This window comes from Chenopodium quinoa, unplaced genomic scaffold, assembly GCF_001683475.1.
Source record: "Chenopodium quinoa cultivar QQ74 unplaced genomic scaffold, ASM168347v1, whole genome shotgun sequence".
Taxonomy (NCBI): Eukaryota; Viridiplantae; Streptophyta; class Magnoliopsida; order Caryophyllales; family Amaranthaceae; genus Chenopodium; species Chenopodium quinoa.
The window spans coordinates 1,938,169-1,958,892 of record NW_018745024.1 but is presented as its reverse complement, the minus strand read 5'-3'; the positions used below and the strand labels follow the sequence as shown (position 1 = coordinate 1,958,892).

At 40.0% G+C, this 20,724-nt stretch overlaps 2 protein-coding genes across 2 annotated transcripts; one reads left to right on the top strand and one right to left on the bottom strand.

Moving 5' to 3' along the window:
* Positions 1-426: 426 nt before the first annotated feature.
* On the bottom strand, positions 427-855 carry LOC110708807. Its single transcript, XM_021887033.1, has one exon. It carries the CDS (start codon positions 853-855, stop codon positions 427-429), a length of 429 nt encoding a protein of 142 aa, XP_021742725.1.
* Positions 856-2,714: 1,859 nt separating this feature from the next.
* LOC110708271 (probable serine/threonine-protein kinase PBL3) lies at positions 2,715-6,010 on the top strand. Its single transcript, XM_021886363.1, has 6 exons — positions 2,715-3,000; positions 4,495-4,769; positions 4,858-4,993; positions 5,116-5,252; positions 5,352-5,466; positions 5,646-6,010. The coding sequence occupies exons 1-6, from the start codon at positions 2,940-2,942 to the stop codon at positions 5,951-5,953; spliced, it is 1,032 nt and encodes a 343-aa protein (XP_021742055.1). The 5' UTR covers positions 2,715-2,939; the 3' UTR covers positions 5,954-6,010.
* The last annotated feature ends 14,714 nt before the right edge of the window (positions 6,011-20,724 follow it).

Genomic DNA, 20,724 nt, shown 5'->3' with positions numbered 1-20,724 from the left:
AATCTAGAACCCTTGCTACACTCAGAATTATCTGTAGGTGCTCTTCTAAGAGTTCCATAATCACTGGACACATTTGCAACCATCTTTACGCCTCACTTAGCCTTTTGAGCTGTATACCAATTAGGCACTCCATATAGCTTTAGGATCGGATGACCTCTCTTCTTGCAATGATCACGGACAATATCATTCTTAATCCTCTTAAAATTGTATTTTCTTTGCTGAAAAACTAGTTTAGGAAACAACTTAGGTTGAAAAGAATTATGAACTTTGTATTCAATGCACTTATTTCAAGTGAGGCAGTAGTCTGATTGAGCTCATTTTGCTTTATTGTATGATATGCCTTGTTAATAGTGGGTAAAGGATCAGAACTTAACAAGTTAGTCGTCACTTGATCATAATTCTTGTTAAGTCCATACAACAACTGCATTAATTTCCTTCGCTCAGGTCCATTTCAAAGACCTTCTTCCGAATTCCACAACTGCACTTCTTCAAAGCTTCACAAGTACAATTTGGAAAACCTTCCAAAACTTGCAACTCATCCCAACATCTCTTCAATCTTCCATAGCATTCAGCAATACTATCATTATTCTGAGCAGCAAGATTTAGATTCCTATGCAAATCAAATAATTGAGGAGCATTACTATGTCCAAACCTCTCAAAAATTTCAGACCATAATTCAGTAGACGAATTAACAAACATAAAACATTCAACTAGATTCTTTTCCATAGAGTTCAAATTCCATGACATAACCATGTAATCATTACGCAACCATTTTTGATGATTAGGATGATCAACACTTGGAGAAGTAAGAGATCCATCCACAAAGTGCAACTTATTTAACGCAATTAACGACATTCTTACACTATAACTCCAATTCACAAAATTAGAGCCAGTAAGATCATAATATTATTTCCAAGCTGCATTCCTGGATGATCTCCATTAGCAAGGTAATAAGGATCATTGAATTTAACACCATTGTTGATTGACTGTGAAGAAACTACAGGTGCCATTATCAAGTAATTGAGGCTTAAAAGAAGCTCAAGAAAACAAAGAATCGAAGAGAGAAGAGATCAAAATCGCAATCGCAAGAAATCGCAATAACACTTGAAAAATTAATTGAATAAAAAAGATATTTCGTTCAATCAAACGACCAAAATAAGAAATCAGAAGAAGAAAATCATCAAATAACTCACCAGGAATTGTTGTGGTACCATGTGAAACTTCAATATTATCAAATATTTAAAAGAGAGAGAGAGAACAAGAGAAAAGAGAGAAAAATCTATAAAGAGGAATTAAAATTGTGTAAAATGATAACTCATTTGATTATTGATTATTACACCTTTAAATATCTATTATTACAGCAACTAACTTTAACAACTTTCCTAGAAATGCGAAAAAGCCTAACACACTTTGTACTAGTCATCACTATAAATATCTTGTACAGAAGATATTTACAACTATACTCAACATTTCTTAATAGTGAAAAATGTTTTCCTTTTAAAATTAAATGAAGGTATGTTAGCTAAATTCTTATTCCTACTCTTTACATCTGATACGGTCATACCTCCCCCTTTCACTTTTATTTCCCCATTCTATGTTCACCGAACTCGGCTGAAATCCCAGAGAGAGGGGAAAGGGAGAAACTATAGTATAAAAACTCCGCATTTTCGACCGATAGACAACTTAAATCCCCCAAAACAGCCTGAATTTGTGAGTTGGTCGGATTTTTGTGGTGGACTCCATTGTTGCCGGCATGTAGCAACCACATGAATGCATGATAAAGAAATAAAGAGTGAAAGAAGAGAATGAAAGACTGAGAGGTTTTGTGGTAAGTGGGACAGTTGCATTGATAAAAAATAATAATAATAAAAAGAAAAAAAAAAGTAGGGTGGGCTGTTGTGTGATGCTCTTCATTTTGGTTATATTTTATTTTTTAACCACTCAACCTCTTTTTTTACTTTTAATATTTTGATTGGATAGAATGTTGTAGTCACTGACGACATTTATTAGGTTTTTTTACCATTCAACCTGTTCACTTTTAACTTTTTTTTTTGCACAAAATGAAAGTATCCTAAAATTTTAGAAATTGACGAAAAGGACACTTGGACACATGTCCGTGTCCGTGTCATACACACATACCCGAGTCCATGTAACATAGTCTCCATTTCTCTTCAAATTTTCTTGCAAGGATACAAATGAAGGAAAACCATTTTCACAATTGTAATTTTCCTTGGAGAATCATTTTTCTAATAAATTGTTTTTCATTAAAATAAATAGAGCCTTATTATGATAAAAGGTGTCAATTCAGGCGTTCGAATCGGGTTTGGTGAAGTTGGGCTGGTCCGGTCAATTTTTTTAAAATTTGATTCATGCTTAATTATTGTGTCTACCATGTCTATGTGAGTCGAATTTGAATGAGATATTTTTCAGATCAGTTTCGAATTGAATCGGGTCGAGTTTGCTTTTGACACCTCTAAATAAGATTGTACTCCTCCGTAGTAGTGTATCGGATTATTCAAACTACAATCCAAAAACGAAAGTGGAAGAATCATATGGTCGGGGATGGTGCCCATGGTGGGGAGTACTTAATTGATTGAATAATAGAGTTAGTTGTCAAGCTTGTCCTTCTCTTCCCATTCCCATTCATTACTATTAGTCAATGTAGTTAATCTTAATTTATAAATTAATGTACTCATTCATGCTAATCTAATCATTTTTTATTTCTAAATATAACTTCTTTTAGACTCTACATGCTTTTCCTTCCTAAGAAATTGTCAAATAATCCTCCATTGCTACATATAGCTTAAGCTTCTTACCCAATTTACTCCTTGTCATCGATCTATAATTGGATGTTATTAGATACAAAGCCAAAACGTGTCAACTAATACTTTCAAGTTTCATTTATTAATCCATTTTTCCGTTGTTGTTGGATATATAGCATGGGCAATTGTATGAGTACTTCTACACCGCTAAAGTCTATCAACTCTAATCCCAATTCTGGTACGACATGATTCTACTTTGTATTAATTACTTATAGTGTTTTTATGTGATAGAGTATATAAACTAATCTTGAACTTCAACCATCAACTTAAACTTTTGGTTTAGTTGATCCGTTTAACACTATGCATGTGTATTCTTGTAGTTTAGAATTTGTGTGTGCAATTGAAGACTATCGTATAGTATTGTTAGAGGTAAACTTGTTTTGTGAAAGGGTGCTTAAAATAAGAAAGATACGAAGAAAGCAAGAAACTAATAATAGTCTTTACATATACGAAATATTATAGTATGTGGATTAATAAGAAAAGTTGAATGTAACACCTATTAATGTTTAACCAAGCTAGCTTGATAGAGTTGATACAGAACTTTAAAGTCGCAAGTTTAAGCCCACTAACTACATATGCGTGCTAGGGAGTAATGGAATTATTTTATCTTCCCCTCTACTCTTAAGAAATGTTGGTTCATTGGGTCTTTTTAACAAAAATAAAAAATAAAAAATGCCTATTAATGTTTCTTTGTATTGTCAAGTTAGATGAGTGATCCGCCAAATTGGTGTAGTATAATGACGGGTGATTAAGCCAATTAGGCTACCTACGACTTTTTTCATGAAAAGCAAACAAGCACCTGTCTTTTTATCATAAGGATTAATTTATATTTAAGTTCATTTAGAATATTGTGTTCGTTAGCATGTTTGAAGGTCTTTGTTGAAATTTTTTTAAAAGGCATGTTTGTTATTTGATGGTGAAATTAGCCTTGTATATTAGTGCTAGCTTAATTGCTAATTGTTTTCTCTGTTCTGTATAAAAAGCTAGTAGTTTATCGGGTTGCTTAGATTATTTCAAAACTAAGGGCATGTTCTGATTGACTGAACTAAAATGAACTGAACTGAACCGAATATTTTATGAGAGAAGGAAATTAAGAGCTGAACTAAACTTACTGGACCTGAAATGAACTGAACTGAATATAAGCTGAAGAGAGCAGGCCCTTTGTGATTGTGTTTGATTATTGCCTAACTGTAAATATGTAATCCAAGACTGTGTAATCTTCTAGGAGTATGGTTCTTCATCGTAAAGTTCATGTATCAATGTATCATACCGTCGTACCAAGACCTCTTAAGCTTTGAAGCCTATTTGTATTCTTGTATAGTTCTTGAGTTGTATAACTGTCTAATGCACCTTTGCTTTAGTTTAGGGACAATATATTATGCATCATATGAAGGGTGGTGTTTATGAAAAAACTTTTTATGGAAGTAAACATTGTTAATTTCATCAAATTGAAGTGTTCAACAAAATTTCACCTATCTATTTTAAATGGGAATGTCGTGTTAGAATATTCAATCATAAAATAAGCATGGAATATTATTTGGACATGTATAGGGATTACATATTTCTAGAGAAGTTAGGTATTGATGCAAATAATAAAAAATTGGAGAAGTAAAAAGTTTATTTTTGTGCTTTTATTTCTGTTACCTAGAGAAAATTTTCACTATTGTTTCAGCAACAAATGTCAAAAGCAGCAATCAGAGTATTCCTACTCAAAGATCCGATGATGAAATGTTGTCTACTCCTGGTTTAAAGGCCTTCTCCTGCAACGACTTTGCGAATGGCATCGAATATTCCCAGAGTCTCACTGAAGGAGGTGAATATTCTGATATAGTTTTCAAGGGGTGGATTGATAAGCAGACTCTCTGCCCTTCAACCCCTAAAACTGGAATTCCTGTCTCTTTAAAACACCTTAAATCCGAAGTTTTCAAGGGTGATAAGGAGTGGTTGGTATGTTCACTACTGTATGCTTTGTGTTCGGTCCCTTCACATTAAGACTTCTTACCCGAAATTTTTCCTCATAGCTTATTTGATGCAGGCAAAGTTGAACTATATTGGCCAACTACATCATCCCAATCTAGTGAAACTTATTGGATATCGCGTTGATAGTGAAGATTGGTTTCTGGTGTACGAGTTTTTGCCTAATGGAAGCCTAGAAAACTATTTTTTCAGAGGTAAGTGTTATTTTACTGATAGTTTCTTAATTTTGTAATTTATGAGTGTAATTATTCTTAGAAGAATTGCCGGTATTTGCTATAAAAGTCTTGGTATAGTTTGTTGGGAAATATAAATGCAGAGGGAATCCAACCAATCTCTTGGGAAACAAGGATGAAAGTGGCTATAGGTGCTGCCAAAGGACTCTCTTTCCTTCACGACGCTGAATCACAAGTCTTATATCGTTATCTTGATGCATCACATATCTTGCTAGATGATGTATGTTGTTTAAACAACTAACTCCTACATTTTTCTCATGTCTTTTCTTTTTTTGTTGTTGTGCAATTGTCTACGAGTAATATATTTCTCTACTTGCAGGATTTCAATGTGAAGCTACCAGCTTATCTAGCACCTCAGGTCATGGACATTCAGGGTTATGCAAGGCAGGGTTATGTAGCGCAAGGTTATGCAGCGCCAGAGTCTGTAGATTCAGGTACGGAAATTGTCTATATGATCTCCTCAAACTTAATTATACACTCGGATATATCTACATGTAGGTATACTCAAACCAACTTGTACACTTAAACCAACGTTAAAAACGCCTTCATGTACCTAAAGCTAAGTTGTAAACAAGGGTGTAATATTGTAATACTAATCAATTGGTTTCTTTAGTTTATGGACCAGGTTGTGTTTCAACAAAGAGCGATGTCTATAGTTATGGGATTCTATTACTTGTACTACTAACTGGTCGGCGTGCACTTAAAAAATCAATGATCAGCGATCAGTATCTCCTAAACTGGGTGAAGTTATTTCGGAGAAAGTTGCTCCAAATCATGGATACCAAATTGGAAGGCCAATATCCTGAAAATGTTGCAGTTGCGGTTGCTGCACTTGCTTTACAGTGTACTGATTCTAATCTAAATTCTAGGCCTGAAATGTCACATGTCTTAGAAAAACTCCAGGAAGCTTTAACTTTGTAATTAATGTAAGACCTTAAACATGTACTATGAAAATTCTCTTGCATATTGTTACTCTTACTTCTATTATCCTGACATTACATTCAGTAGAGATCATCTAGATTAGTTGGTTAAAGTTTTAGAGTGTTGTGTAAAATATGAGATCAAATCATGTCTATATCATTGCACTTTAGTTGTTTCAAAATTGACAAAGGACCAAAAAATTTTTATAAAGTGAATATTTTTTAAATATTGTATTTTATTCACATCTAAGTTGCATTTGTAATTCTTATAGGATTGTACACACCAATATGAAGTACTTTGTATATAATTTTTTTTTTAATTTTTTTTTTGTGTGTATATCATTAAGAGTTAAGACTATGTGACCATGAGTCCATGATACTAACCATTAGAGGGATGAGAAGTTTAGCTGAGTTGGAGCAAGCTTCAGTTCCTCCGGCTTTGCCCTGGGTTCGATGCTCATTACCCCCTTCTCGTGGGTATTAACCTCCTTCTCATACCCTAAAATGATAACTGCAATAATTTTTTTTTACATTTGATAAAATTATGTATTCAAAATTTTTCAAAGAGTATAAATTATATCCTAGGACCTTGGTGCATGTAGTGTACACATTACTTTTCTTATTTCCTTATTGTCATATGATTTCAAAGTACGTTAAATTTTTTATGTCTTTAAAATGGACTCGAACTCTAATTGATGTACAAGTGCGACCTTAATCTGTATTTGTTAGAATATAATATTAATTATATTCTGATTTATTGTATATATCTATTTATGCCATGTATTTATCTAGTGCATATATTTAGGAAGCATAGCTGTAGAATAGCTCCGTTAGCTCCCTAATCTAAGCCTCAAATATAGGCCTAACTATCCTTGTACAGTGGTATATATTCTGCCAAACATTTCGAATGCAAATCAAGCAATTACATTCTATCTCCCTTCATGGTATCAGAGTAAAGGTTTTGACCTTGGCTTCAACCTCCCTAACCATCGCCCACCTTCTCATCCGTTGCTCATCATGTCTCCCGAATCCTCTAAATTTCACCCTGCTCTCACCATCACCAATGTCAAATCTCTTATCCCCATAACATTAGATGATCAGGGCATGTATCATTCTTGGGCTACCTTGTTCAAGGTACTCGTTAGGGTCCATGATTTATATCATCATATTATACCTCCTACGGAGGCAACGGAGATTGTCGCCTATCAAGCTACCAAAGCTGTTGATCCGGCTTTATGGAAGCGTCTTGATGCTGCGGTTTTGAACTGGATTTATGGAAACATATCCCCCGATCTCCTTCATGCCATTCTTCTCAAAGATGACACCGCTCAAGGGGCTTGGGCTCGTCTCGAATCAATGTTTCAAGACAACAAAGCCTCTCGTGCCACCCACCTTGAAGAGGAACTTGCCGATCTCGTGTTCGAGAATTTTTCAACCATTGATGCCTACTGCAATCACATAAAATCTCTCGCTGATCGCCTCGCTGATGTTGATGCTCCTCTCTCCGAAAGCCGCTTGGTCCTCAAGCTCACCGCCGGTTTACCAGAAGCCTACGCCGGCATGGTGGACATAATTCAGAACCAAGAACCTCTGCCTTCATTCGAAAGTTGTCGTTCTCGCCTCAAACTTGCTGAATGGACTATCAAGAATCGGCTAGCCAAGGAGGGTGGTTCAAGCACCCGCAATCAAGCACTCGTGACATCCACCGTCGCGAGCAACTCTTCTTTTTCTTCCTCAAATCACTCTGCTTCAAAAGGGGGAAAGCAAAGGAAATCAAATTCTTCTAAAAATTCTGGAAAGGGCCGCCCTTCAAATAATTCTCCTCTTGGGGCCCAACAGCAACCCCCTTTACACGGCCCACATGTGCCATATAGTTGGCAGCACACTCCTTGGGCTTATAATCCGTGGGTTGGGGTTCCTCCTTGCCCGTACCCAGCCACCTCATGGGCTCCAAGACCAGCTGCTGCCCAACACTCTAGGCCTCGTCCAGCTGGGCCTGGAGTTCTGGGCCCACGTCCTCAGGCTTACAATGCTATGGCTCCAACTAGTAGTTACTCTCCCACGGACATTGAAGCGAAAATGAATGCTGTTTTGCCTGGTCACTCTCAACCCGACAACAACTTCTATATGGATACTGGTGCCACAACTCATATGACTTCCGATCAAGGTATTTTTTCCTCTTATTTTAATTCGAGCACTTTAAATGATAACATTGTTGTGGGTAGTGGACATTTAATTCCAATGGTTGGTCACGGTAGTAATACTTTACCATCACCTCACCCACCCTTTCAATTGAAAAATGTGTTACATGCTCCTAAATTAATTAAGAACCTAATATCTGTCCGAAAATTCACCACTGATAACTCAGTTTCCGTTGAATTTGACCCTTTTGGCTTTTCTGTGAATGATTTACAGACGGGATCAAAATAATGAGATGTGACAGTGCCGGTAACCTATATCCTATCCTTACTCAAGCCAATTCTCCAGTCAATAATTCAGCTTTTACTGCTATCTCCTCCGATCTATGGCATAACTGCTTAGGACATCCCGGTGATGTTGTTCTTCGTTCTCTTAGTAATAGCAAATTCTTTGATTGTAATAAGGCTTGTAAGAGTTTTTGTTCTTCTTGTCCTCTAGGGAAACTTACAAAGTTGCCTTTTCATGATTCTATGTCGAACACTGTTTTTTCCATTTGATATTATTCATAGTGATCTTTGGACTTTGCCTATTGTGAGTTCTTCTAGCCATTGTTATTATGTGCTTTTTCTTGATGATTACAGTAAATTTTTGTGGACTTTTCCTATTGCTAAAAAATCCCAAGTTAAACATTTGTTTAAATCCTTTCATAACCTTATAAGCACACAATTTAATTGTAACATTAAGACTTTTCAATGTGACAATGGTACTGAATATATCAATGGCACTTTTAATGAGTTCTTTGATCAAAATGGTATGTTATTCCGTCTCTCTTGCCCCCATACCTCTCCTCGAAATGGAAAAGTCGATTGTCACAACAAATCAATCAACAATATCATCCGGACCTTACTTGCACATGCTTCTTTACCTCTCTCATTTTGGCACCATGCCCTAGCCATGGCCACTTACCTTCTAAACATTCTACCAACCAAAATTTTAGGATTTCAGTCTCCAACTCAAATTCTATATCAATGTGATCCTATCTACTCGGATTTACGTGTTTTTGGTTGTCTATGTTTTCCTCTTTTCCCTTCCACTTCCATTAATAAGTTGCAACAAAGGTCAACCCCTTGTGTCTATCTTGGTCTTGCTCCAAATCATAGAGGGTCTAAGTGTTATGATATGTCAACTGGTAAAATACTCATATGTCATGTGAAATTTATTGAGCATGAATTCCCTTTTGCAAACTTCACACTCCTCATATTGATGATTACAACTTTCTGGATGTAAATCCCATTGTTAGTTATATGCAACAACACCAAGCAGACCCACAACCTTCCCCTCCTATCTCTCCTAGGCCGCAAGCGAGCCCACATTTCTGTCCTCCTCACTCGGCTAGGCCGCAAGCTAGCCCACCTCTCTCCCCTCCTTCCTCTCCTGGGCCGACATCATCAAGCCCAACTCGGCATGGCACTGTCCATCTCCAAGGACCACTACCTCAGCCACATTCGCCACCCCCTTCTACCAACCGAACTGGGCCGGCCCAACAACCCCACATAGATCAGCCTACTCCACTTCTCACACCTTTTCCTTTACTACCCTCCCATTCTATGACAACTAGAGCTAAAAATGGAATCTACAAACCCAACACCAAATATGCTGCCAACCTAACTTCCACGACTACCACTACCATTTCTCCTTTACCCAAAGACACGGTTAGTGCTATTCGTGACCCTAATTGGAAAGCAGCAATGTTAGATGAATTTAATGCTCTAATTGAAAATAAAACATAGAAATTGGTACCTGGGCCCCCGGATGTGAATGTTATTAGATCAATGTGTATTTTTTGTCACAAAAATAATTCTGATGTTTCTTTTGAGAGGCATAAAGCCCGTCTTGTAGGTGATGGAAAAACTCAACAGCAGGGTGTTGATTGTGATGAGACTTTTAGTCCGGTAGTAAAAGCGGCTACTATTCGTACTGTTCTTACCATTGCTATCTCCAAATCTTGGCCTATTCATCAGTTGGATGTCAAGAATGCTTTCTTACATGGTCATCTTAATGAGACCGTCTACATGCATCAACCTATGGGGTTCCGTGATAAGAGTTGACCTGATCATGTGTGTTTACTGCAAAAATCTCTTTATGGCCTTAAACAAGCTCCACGAGCCTGGTATCAGCGTTTTGCAGATTTTTTAGCCACTATTGGTTTTACACACAGTACATCTGATAACTCGTTGTTCATTTACAGGCAGGGATCGGATATGGCTTACCTCTTATTATATGTTGATGATATTATCCTTACCGCTTCTTCTGACAGGTTAAGGAAGCATTTCATGACTCTTTTGAGTGGCGAGTTTGCTATGAAGGACTTAGGTCCTCTTAGTTTCTTCTTGGGGATTGCGGTTTCCCGTAATGATAACGGTATGTTTTTGTCTCAAACACTGTACGCCACAGAGATCATAGAAAGAGCTGGCATGGCTAATTGTAGTCCATGTGTGCTACTCCGGTTGAAACCAAACCGAAACTCAGTGCTTCAGCAGGTTCACCGTGTGATGACCCATCTAAGTACCGCAGTTTGGCCGGTGCTTTGCAGTACCTTACTTTTACCAGACCCGACATTTCTTATGCTGTGCAGCGAATTTGTCTCCATATGCATTATCCAAGGCACGAGCATATGAATGCTCTCAAGCGTATTTTACGCTATTTACAGGGTACTTTATCTTTTGGTCTTCACCTATATAAAACCTCTCTAAGTAAGTTAATTTCTTATACTAACACTGATTAGGGAGGGTGTCCGGATACTAGACGATCTACATCTGGTTACTGTGTTTATTTTGGTGATAATTTGATTAGTTGGTCATCCAAACGGCAACCAACTTTATCAAAATCCAGCGCTGAGGCCGAGTACATAGGAGTTGCTAATGTTGTTTCTGATTCTTGTTGGATCCGAAATTTATTACTTGAGCTTCATTGTCCTATTCACAAAGCTACTCTGGTTTATTGTGATAATGTGAGTGCCATTTATTTATCAGGAAATCCGGTACAACACCAACGTACCAAACATATAGAGATGGACATACATTTTGTCAGGGAAAAAGTTGCTAAAGGCGAGGTACGTGTACTACATATTCCCTCTCGATATCAGATTGCGGATATTTTTACCAAGGGTTTACCTCGTATTTTATTTGAAGACTTTTGAGCCAGTCTCAGCGTTCGTGATGCTCCCGTTTCGACTGCGGGGGTGTTAGAATATAATATTAATTATATTCTGATATATTGTATACATCTATTTATGCCATGTATTTATCTAGTGCATATATTTAGGAAGCATAGCTGTAGAATAGCTCCGCTAGCTTCCTAATCTAAGCCTCGATTATAGGCCTAACTATCCTTGTACAGTGGTATATATTCTGCCAAACATTTCGAATGCAAATCAAGCAATTACATTCTATCTTCCTTCAATATTTAACACATACATATATAACTAATAAAAAAATCTACTGGTCACTCCAGAGGGAGAAACAGTCCCTCTACTTTATGATCCTCGTCTACTAATATACTTGTATAGAAGTACGATAGTGTAAATACATACATCTCATTATTACGCATGCAATAAGAAAACAACCTGAAAATATCCAGCTCATCATTCACTAATCACTAGACATACTAAACATATAAAATAAGATACAAATTTGGAATGTGAATCATTAAAATTGTTTGGATATGGCGGTGACTTTGGTCTGTGACTCTAGAGGAACTTAACGGTGGTGCACATCACATGGGTTTTGTTTACAAGTGTTGTTGATAAAAAAGGTAAAGAGATAGAATGAGAATGGAATGAAAATAAATTAAAGGTTAGAAACAAAAAGCTAAGAGATGTAAACTAAATGACAAACAATGTTTTAAAGGTAAAAGTTCACGGGCTAGTACGGTTCTCATCACACTACAAATAGTTCCATTCCTCTAAACCCATGTCTCTCTTATTTTAATGCAATCAAACATTATTATATATGGATTAAGTAACAAAAGTAAAATTGAAGGCTTGTGTACGATAGGTTATAGGTTTGTATTTTTCTCTCCGTTTGTTGGAAGAAAACTAGATGCGATTGGCCTTCAAGTTGGATTAAGTAACAAAAGTAAGTTTTGTTTGTTCATGTTTGGCTTGGTTTTAGTGAGTTCAGTTTTACATAATCTATGAAATATAATAAAATAGAAAATATTTAATATAATTTTAAGGGTAAATTAAAAATTAATTAAAAAAGGTGAATAATACCAAATAAGGCATACTTACAATGAAATAGGGTAGTACTCCGTTGAATATGATTGATATTGTTGCAACTTTTAATGCAAATACATAATTTTGGGCTTCTTCACATTGATTGAATTGAATTGAATTGAATTGAATTGAACCGAATTTATTAGAGCCGAATTGAACTGAACTGAATATTTTATAAAAGAAGGAAATTAGGAGCTGAACTGAACTGAACCAAACTTATTAGAGCTTAACTGAATTGAACTTATTAGAGCTGAATTGAACTGAACTAAACTGAATATTTTATAAGAGAAGGAAATTAGGAATTGAACTGAACTGAACTTATTAGAGCTTAGTTGAACTGAACTGAAATGAACTGAACTGAAAATAATCGTATGAGAACATGCCCTTAACCTACGTTACATTCTCATAGAACTAAGGAGCTTATATATACAAACAAAGCAGGTAAAGGCCCCTGTCAAAGAGTTCGGGATTGAGGCTTTAATTTTTTTTTTTATTTTCTGTGTTAAAAGTTGCACATAATTTACAATCATTTTTCTCATAAAAAGGAATTACTAAATCCATTTTGTTCTTCCATGTATGTAAATTTGAAGAGGAGAAAAAAGAGATTATATAGCACCACCATTATTTTTTTTATTTTTTTTATTTTTATTTTTTGAAGAATAACACCACCATTAAATTGTACAACTTACATGATTATAAAGTTTTTTTCATATATATATTTTCTTTTTTGAACACCTTTTTTTTAATTCCTTGTTATAGATAAATCAAAATTATACTATCTTCGTTTCATAATATTTGCAACGATTTGACATAAAATAAAGAGAAAAAATGTCTAATCGTTACAAATAATATAAAATGGAGGTAATACTCTATGCCTTATAAAATGAAAATCATGTAAGACCATTCTAAGCAGTGAGGAAAAAAAAAAACCTCTCAATCTCTCTCTACCCACTTTCTCACTCCTCCCATACAATTTCTCTCATCAAATATTTTTTTCACCACAGCAATGAGGAGAAAAAAAACCTCTCATCACTTTCTCCTCCACTATTTTTTAATTACGTTTAAAAATAATTTAATAAAAATTTATAATTACGTTTAAAAATATTAATAATACTAACTGGAAATTTTTTTTATAAGAAATAATTATAATAATAATAATAACAAGAAGAAATTGGGAAAATATGTTAATTTCTCTAATTTATGGGTTTTTTTGAAAGTATATCAAAATGCATGTCTATTTATAGAGAAAAAAAATTTTATGATCGTTGGTGAATTTTTTTTTTTAAAAAAAAATAATTACAACGGTTATATTTCAAATACAAAATATAACCGTTGTAAAAAAACAACAAAAGCAGTGGGGGCCACATGTTACTGTTTATCACCAAAAGCCCTCAACTCTTGAGGGTTTTTATTTTCACTCATCGGTGAGTGTTTTTTCACTCACTGATGTAGTGTTCGGATTTTTTTTTACACCCTTATTTTTACTCGTGAGGGCTTTTCTCCTCACTGCTGGGAGTGCTCTAAGAGAGATTGAATACAAAGTAATCGTACAATACATTTACCATTAAAATGAAATGGACCCCACAATGAGCCATCCTTATAGCTAAAAAGATGAATGACTTTCTCAATGTTACATTAAAATTGGTAAATAAAAACATGGAGACAACTTCTTAGTTCACTCTCCACTCAACTCTAGTAAAGTGGCTTACCCCTCATTATTCATACCAATCACATAATACCAACAAAAACAGAGTTCTCTGTTTTTCTTCTCTTCTTTTTCTTCATCTTAACACCTGTTTGGGTCCAATTTAGTCCAAATTGGGCCTAAGCACTAAATGATCCAATTAAAAGCCCAAGGTCAAGGTTCAACTCTCCAATTGTGCAAAAGTCAAAGGTCAGCCCACAAAGCAAGCCAATTGGGCTAAGGCCCAACCTCTCCATATATGATGAGGTATAAAAGCTATCATATTGTCTCATTCAAAGGGGCATTCGCATTCACATTCACATTGATATTCATATTCTGATTTCATTGATAGATTCATATTCCATAAAAGCCTCAAGCTACAAACTCTCTTGCATAGTGTCTTCTTCTTACACATTGTACTGACTTTAGCATCGGAGGGGCCTTCCTCGGCAACACCCCCGAGGCTAGTTTACGTGTGTTTACTGTGCAGGAAACCTTCGGCCCAACATAACTTGGACCGAATCCAGTCTTCTCCATTTCAGCGGACCTTCGGCAAGGTCCCATTGTTTTCACCCGAAACAATTTGGCGCCGTCTGTGGGGAAGACTTTCAAAATCTTTAAGCCAAATTCCTAACCAAGATCATCTTGCAATTATCTTAGCAGCAATGGCTAAGAACCGCAAGAGCAAAAGCCTCCGTCAAGGAGCGGGCGAAAAGCCTAAAACCCCTACACCATCGCCCTCGCCGGACCGGAACTCTCCCAAGGGTGCCGGCTCGGAGGGAGGATCATACAAGGAGGATTCCCTATCTCCCGTAATTCAAGACTCTCAATATAAGCCGGGCCACTCTCGGTCTAGCAGGGGTCAGTCCGATCATAGGACATATTCAGTGTCCCAAAGCCAACCATCGGCTGCGCGCCCTCATTCCCACACTCGGCCGAGGACCCCTTTGACGGGGCCCAGCTCGGAAGAGGTGGCAAGGGCGCTGGCAGTACTCATGGAGGCGATGAGGGCACAAAATATGCCACCACCTCGTGATCGAACTCCTCCGCATACCCGGCATCAGCGGAGGAAGTTAGACCATGATGGTGGGAAACTTCCTTCCTTCCGGGAACTGGAAGAGTGGGAGGAGCATTCTTGGAAAAATGAAAAACAGAGGAAAAAGAACCCTCAATTATTAAAAGGATCCTCATCCTCAAGACCAGAAGCGCATAAGAGCAGCAGCTCAGCTTCTCGGCCAGAATCTACTCACCGAGAACCTGAGACTGTTCGCAGAAGCGTCCTTGACCGACTCGGCGGCCAGGAACCGAGCGTGCGTAGTCGCCTCTCGTTCCCTGCAGCCGAGGCCCAGACTTCCCAGCCAGGGACGAAAACCACTCCTACCTCTCTAAGAGGGCGGAGCGCGGTCCCTTCGGCCAGGAACAAGGGCAAGGCCGTTATGCTACCCGCTAGTTCACCATTCGAGCAATGGATACTGGAAGAGCGCGTACCCACGGTTAAAATCCCTTCGCACATCACATATGACGGGACCACGGATCCGAAGGACCACGTGGCCTCGTATGAGACTCATATGCATCTTTGCCCCAGATCCGAGGCGACTTGGTGCAAATATTTCCCAACCACTCTCAAGGGGGTCGCGCAAGCGTGGATCTCCAAGGGAGTAAGGCAAGGCTCCATAACAGGGTGGGATGATCTGTCCTCCAAGTTCAGGAGCAAGTTTTCCACGGCAAACCGCCGAGAGAAGACTACCGCAGAGCTCATGAGTCTGCAACAGGGGGAAACCGAAAGCCTCCGAGACTACCTGACCCGTTTCAGTAACGAGTCATCAAGCGTCTCCCAGCTGGACCAGGGGCTAGCCGTTTTCGCAATGCAGAATGGCCTTCAGCCAGGAAAGTTCCTAGACTTCATGGTCATGCATACCCCGCAGACTTTGGAGGAAGCTCTTAGTGCTTCGGATAAGTTCATCCGAGCCGAAGAGTGGAACAAAGCGAAAACCCAACCTCAATCCGGGGGAGGGAAACAGAGGCAAATACCCTTGTCTGAAGGCCAAGGCCATAAGGCAAAGGGAAAGTCAAAGGCCCCGGAGCAATCTTTGGCCAACGACCCAAAGAAGGAAAGATTTGCCTCATACACAGGCAGATACGAGTCCTACACTCCGCTCTCTCTTCCACGCGCCAAAATTTACAGTGTGACGAAGGAGGAGCAGAGTTACCGAAAGCCGAGACCACTCCCAGAGTGGTATCAGCGAAAAAATAAAAATCAGTGGTGTGAGTTCCACGAGTCTTCGGGCCACAACACTGAGGAGTGTATCCAGCTGAAGGACCAGATAGAGGACATGGTCCGGAAGGGATACTTGAAAAAATATATCGCGGATCACCGCGAGAAAAAAGAATCCGAGAGGTCAGCAAAGGACCCTCGGCAGGACCTTGATTTCCCCCGGAAAAACAGTAAAAAGCCGGAGGGGAAATTCCCTCCGATCAATGTTATCTCGGGAGGAATATACTCTCGGAGGGAGCACAAGCGCCACCTTAGAGCTTTGACTCACCAGGTGAACAACGCTGACATTTAATCTCCCCAGTCGCCGGTGCTGAACATGACGTTCACAGCCGCCGACTGCCGGGGGATTACGTTCCCTCACGAGGATCCGTTGGTGATCATCGCCACGGTGGCCAACCACGACGTCAGTAAGGTCCTTGTTGACAGTGGCAGTGGAGCAAACATTCTGTTCCGAAAGGCCTACAATCAAATTAAGCTGAAGCCCAAGCACCTTACGCCGGTACCCTATCCGGTATCCGGGTTCAATGGGGCTTCAACTTATCCAGATGGGAAGGTGACACTTCCTGTCACCATCGGTTGCGATGAGGCAGCCCGGAACGTCATGATTGAATTTTTGGTCATCGACGCTCCTTCAGTGTACAACGTGATTTTGGGGAGACCCATAATTCACGAGATCCAAGGGGTCGTCTCAACTTATCATCAGCTGATGATTTACGTCTCAGACGCCGGCTTCCCCGAAAGGATACAGGGCAACCAAAAGGACGCCCGAAGGTGCAACTACCTCAAGCCATCCAGTAGTCGCCCAGATGACGACAAGGATGAGGAGGAGAAAGAAAAAGAAAGAGAGCCAAGCACAAAAAAGCCGAAAGGCCTAAGTGCTTCGGCCCAAGGATCTGTGCCCGGAGAAAAAAGGCCCGAAAGGGAAAAGGCTAGCTCTTCAGCTGAGCCGCAAGGCTCAGAGAGCTAGCCGAAGAACACAAAGACTGGGACACCTGCTGACATTGGCAGCAGGCCAGATTCTGAAGAGTCCAGTCCATCGGCAATGGACATGGACCAACAGACTGAAACAGTTCAGTTGGCCGAAGGAGACAGTGAGAAATGTGTAGCAATTGGGATGGACCTTGATCCGAACACCCGTTGTGAACTTATTCAGCTCCTTCGGGACAACAGAGATGTGTTTGCTTTCTCGGCGGCTGATATGCCCGGGATAAGTTCAGACCTCATCTCCCATAAGATTAATGTTGACCCGACGTGTCGACCAGTTAAGCAAAAGAAGCGGAATTACTCCGCCAATAAGAACCGAGACATCGCAGCCGAGGTCAAAAAATTGTTGGAGGCAGGGTTCATTGAACCTTGCCAATATCCAGAATGGCTGGCAAATGTGGTGATGGTTCAGAAGCCCAATGGTACCTGGAGGATGTGCGTTGACTTCACGGACCTAAATAAGGCTTGTCCAAAGGATTTCTATCCCTTGCCGAGAATCGATCAGCTAGTCGATTCGACAAGTGGCCATGCCTTGCTTAGCTTCATGGACGCATTCTCGGGGTATCATCAGATCTTTATGCACCCCGACGATCGAGCCAAGACAGCATTCGTCACGAACGCTGGGGTGTACAATTACAAAATGATGCCCTTCGGATTGAAAAATGCGGGGGCAACCTATCAAAGGCTGGTGGATCAAGTTTTCGCCGATCAAAAGGGCCGAAACATGGAAGTCTATGTTGACGATTCGATCGTCAAAAGCAAAAAACTAGAGGACCATGTAAAGGACCTGGCTGAAACTTTCGCCACCTTGAGAAAGCATCAGATGAAGCTGAATCCGAAGAAGTGTGTCTTCGGCGTGAAGTCAGGGAAATTCCTGGGGTTCATGGTCAGCAAAAGGGGGATTGATGCCAATCCCTCTAAAGTCAAAGCGGCGCTCGACCTTCTTGAGCCGAAAACGAAGCGGGATGTTCAGCGGCTCACCGGAAGAATGGCAGCCCTCTCGAGGTTCATTTCCAGAGCTTCGGATAAGGGGTTACCTTTCTTCAAAGCCCTAAAACTCCCGAAAACAAAAGAGCTTGTTTGGGAGGAAGAGCAAAAAGACGCCTTTAAACAGCTTCGGGAGCATCTGGCTCGACTCCCAACGCTGGCTAGCCCAGCTGAAGGAGAAACTTTATACCTATATGTGGCCGTTAGCCCGGCCACCATCAGCGCAGTATTGCTGAAGGAAGAGAGTAAGAGTCAGCAACCGATCTACTTCGTCAGTCATACACTGACGGATGCCGAGACTCGCTACCCTCTACTCGAGAAAGTTGCTTTCGCGGTAGTAGTAGCTGCTCGGAAGCTGAGGCCCTATTTTGATTGCCATCAGATAGTGGTCTTAACTGATCAGCCGTTGGAAAAAGTTCTCGGCAAGGTTGAAAAATCTGGTAGGCTAGCCAAGTGGGCTTTTGAGCTCACCGAATTCAGCATCAGCTACCGTCCGAGGGCTGCCATTAAGGCTCAGGCTCTAGCGGATTTCTTGGTCGAATGCTCATACCAAGAAGCGCTAGACAGTGAAAAGAAAGTCTGGACCGTGTTTACGGATGGGTCTTCCACCGAAAACGGTTCGGGGGCAGGAGTAGTGATAACTTCTCCCGAAGGCAAATCCTTTGAGTATGCACTAAAGTTTTCTTTTAAGGCCTCGAACAATGAAGCCGAGTATGAGGCAGCAATCGCCGGCCTACAATTGTGCATCTCCTTGGAAGCCGATCATGTCTGCTTAAAAACAGACTCTCAGCTAGTTGCATATCAGATCAGTGGCAGCTACGAGGCCAAAGAGCCCTCCATGATAGCTTATCTTGCCAAGATCAAATCAGTTATTGCAGAGCTGAAAACTTTTGAGGTTCAGCTGATCCCAAGGGGTCAGAATACTCAAGCCGATGCACTCTCCAAACTTGCTAGTTCATCTTTTACCGAGCTGAACAGATCTGTATATGTAGAAGTGCGTCGAGAGAGAAGTGTCGACGAAGCACCTGAAGTGTGCTGCGCTGACCCAGAGCCTAGTTGGATGGACCCCATCCTAGCTTTCAAGCTTCGGGGAGAAACTCCCGAAGATAAAGCTTCGGCCACCAAGATGAAGAGAACCAGTTCTAGGTTCATTGTCTTCAGGGGGGAACTTCTGAAAAAGTCCTTCTCAGCCCCATTGCTGAAATGCGTGGGACCAACAGATGCAGATTATATCCTACGGGAGATTCACCTCGGCATCTGTGGGAACCACATTGGGGGAAGAACCTTAGCCCACAAGGCATTGAGGGCTGGATATTACTGGCCCACCATGATCGCAGATGCTAAGGAGCTGGTTCGGAAATGCGAAAAATGTCAAAAATATGCTCCAGTTATCCATCAGCCAGCAAGGGATCTTCAGCCGATCCTTAATCCACTCCCGTTTTCCCAATGGGGACTGGATATAATGGGACCATTTCCAGAAGCTGTGTACCAGAAAAAATGGCTGATAGTTGGTGTCGACTACTTCAGTAAATGGATCGAGGCCGAAGCAGCCTCGAACATTACAGAGCAAACTGTCAGAAAATTTATCTGGCAGAATATCATCACTCACTTTGGCATCCCGAGAGTATTTGTCTTCGATCATGGGAGGCAATTTGATAACTTACCGCTGAAGCGGTATACAGATCAGTTCGGCATCAGACTGGCATATTCAGCGGTATGCCACCCGCAAAGTAACGGACAAGCCGAAGCTGCAAATAAACAGATCTTAAATGCCCTCAAGAAGAGGGTGGAAGATCAAAAGTCCAAATGGCTAGAGGAGCTCCCTGGAACCCTTTGGTCCCTTCGGACAACTGAAAAAGAGGCAACGGGCCACTCACCTTTTGAACTGGTGTATGGTGCCGAAGCCGTCCTTCCAGTGGAAATTGGCTCTGAGAGCCTTCGAGTGCACCACTTCTCGGCTGAGAATGAGCGACTGATGAGGGAATCTCTTGATTTCCTCGACGAAGTAAGAGACTCAGCCCGAGATAGAATGGCCGCCTATAAGCAGAGAATCAGCAAATTTTATAACTGAAGGGTCCATGCAAGGCCTCTCAAAATTGGAGACCTTGTCCTTCGGAATGCTGCTGCAGTTCAGAAAGGCCGAATCCATGGGAAACTCTCAGCTACATGGGAAGGACCTTATGAAATTTATGATGAGCTTCAGCTAGGGACATACCGACTTCGGCAGTTGGATGGAACTGAGTTGAAAAATCACTGGAACGCTGATGTACTGAAAAAAATACCATGTGTAAACCCTTCGGGGCAGAACAATCTTTGTAAGTACATTTTGAACTAATGAAAGGCCTTGGAGCCGCCATTTATATAAATATTTACAACTTTTTATCCTTTCAAAATTTTCTTTGTTCTATCTACTCTTTAAGGGTTTTT

Coding starts and splice junctions, on each gene's coding strand:
- LOC110708807 (XM_021887033.1), bottom strand. CDS start 855: ATGTCGTTAATTGCGTTAAATAAGTTGCACTTTGTGGATGGATCTCTT.
- LOC110708271 (XM_021886363.1), top strand. CDS start 2,940: ATGGGCAATTGTATGAGTACTTCTACACCGCTAAAGTCTATCAACTCT. Junction 4,770..4,857: donor AGGGTGATAAGGAGTGGTTG/GTATGTTCACTA, acceptor TATTTGATGCAG/GCAAAGTTGAACTATATTGG. Junction 5,253..5,351: donor CACATATCTTGCTAGATGAT/GTATGTTGTTTA, acceptor CTCTACTTGCAG/GATTTCAATGTGAAGCTACC.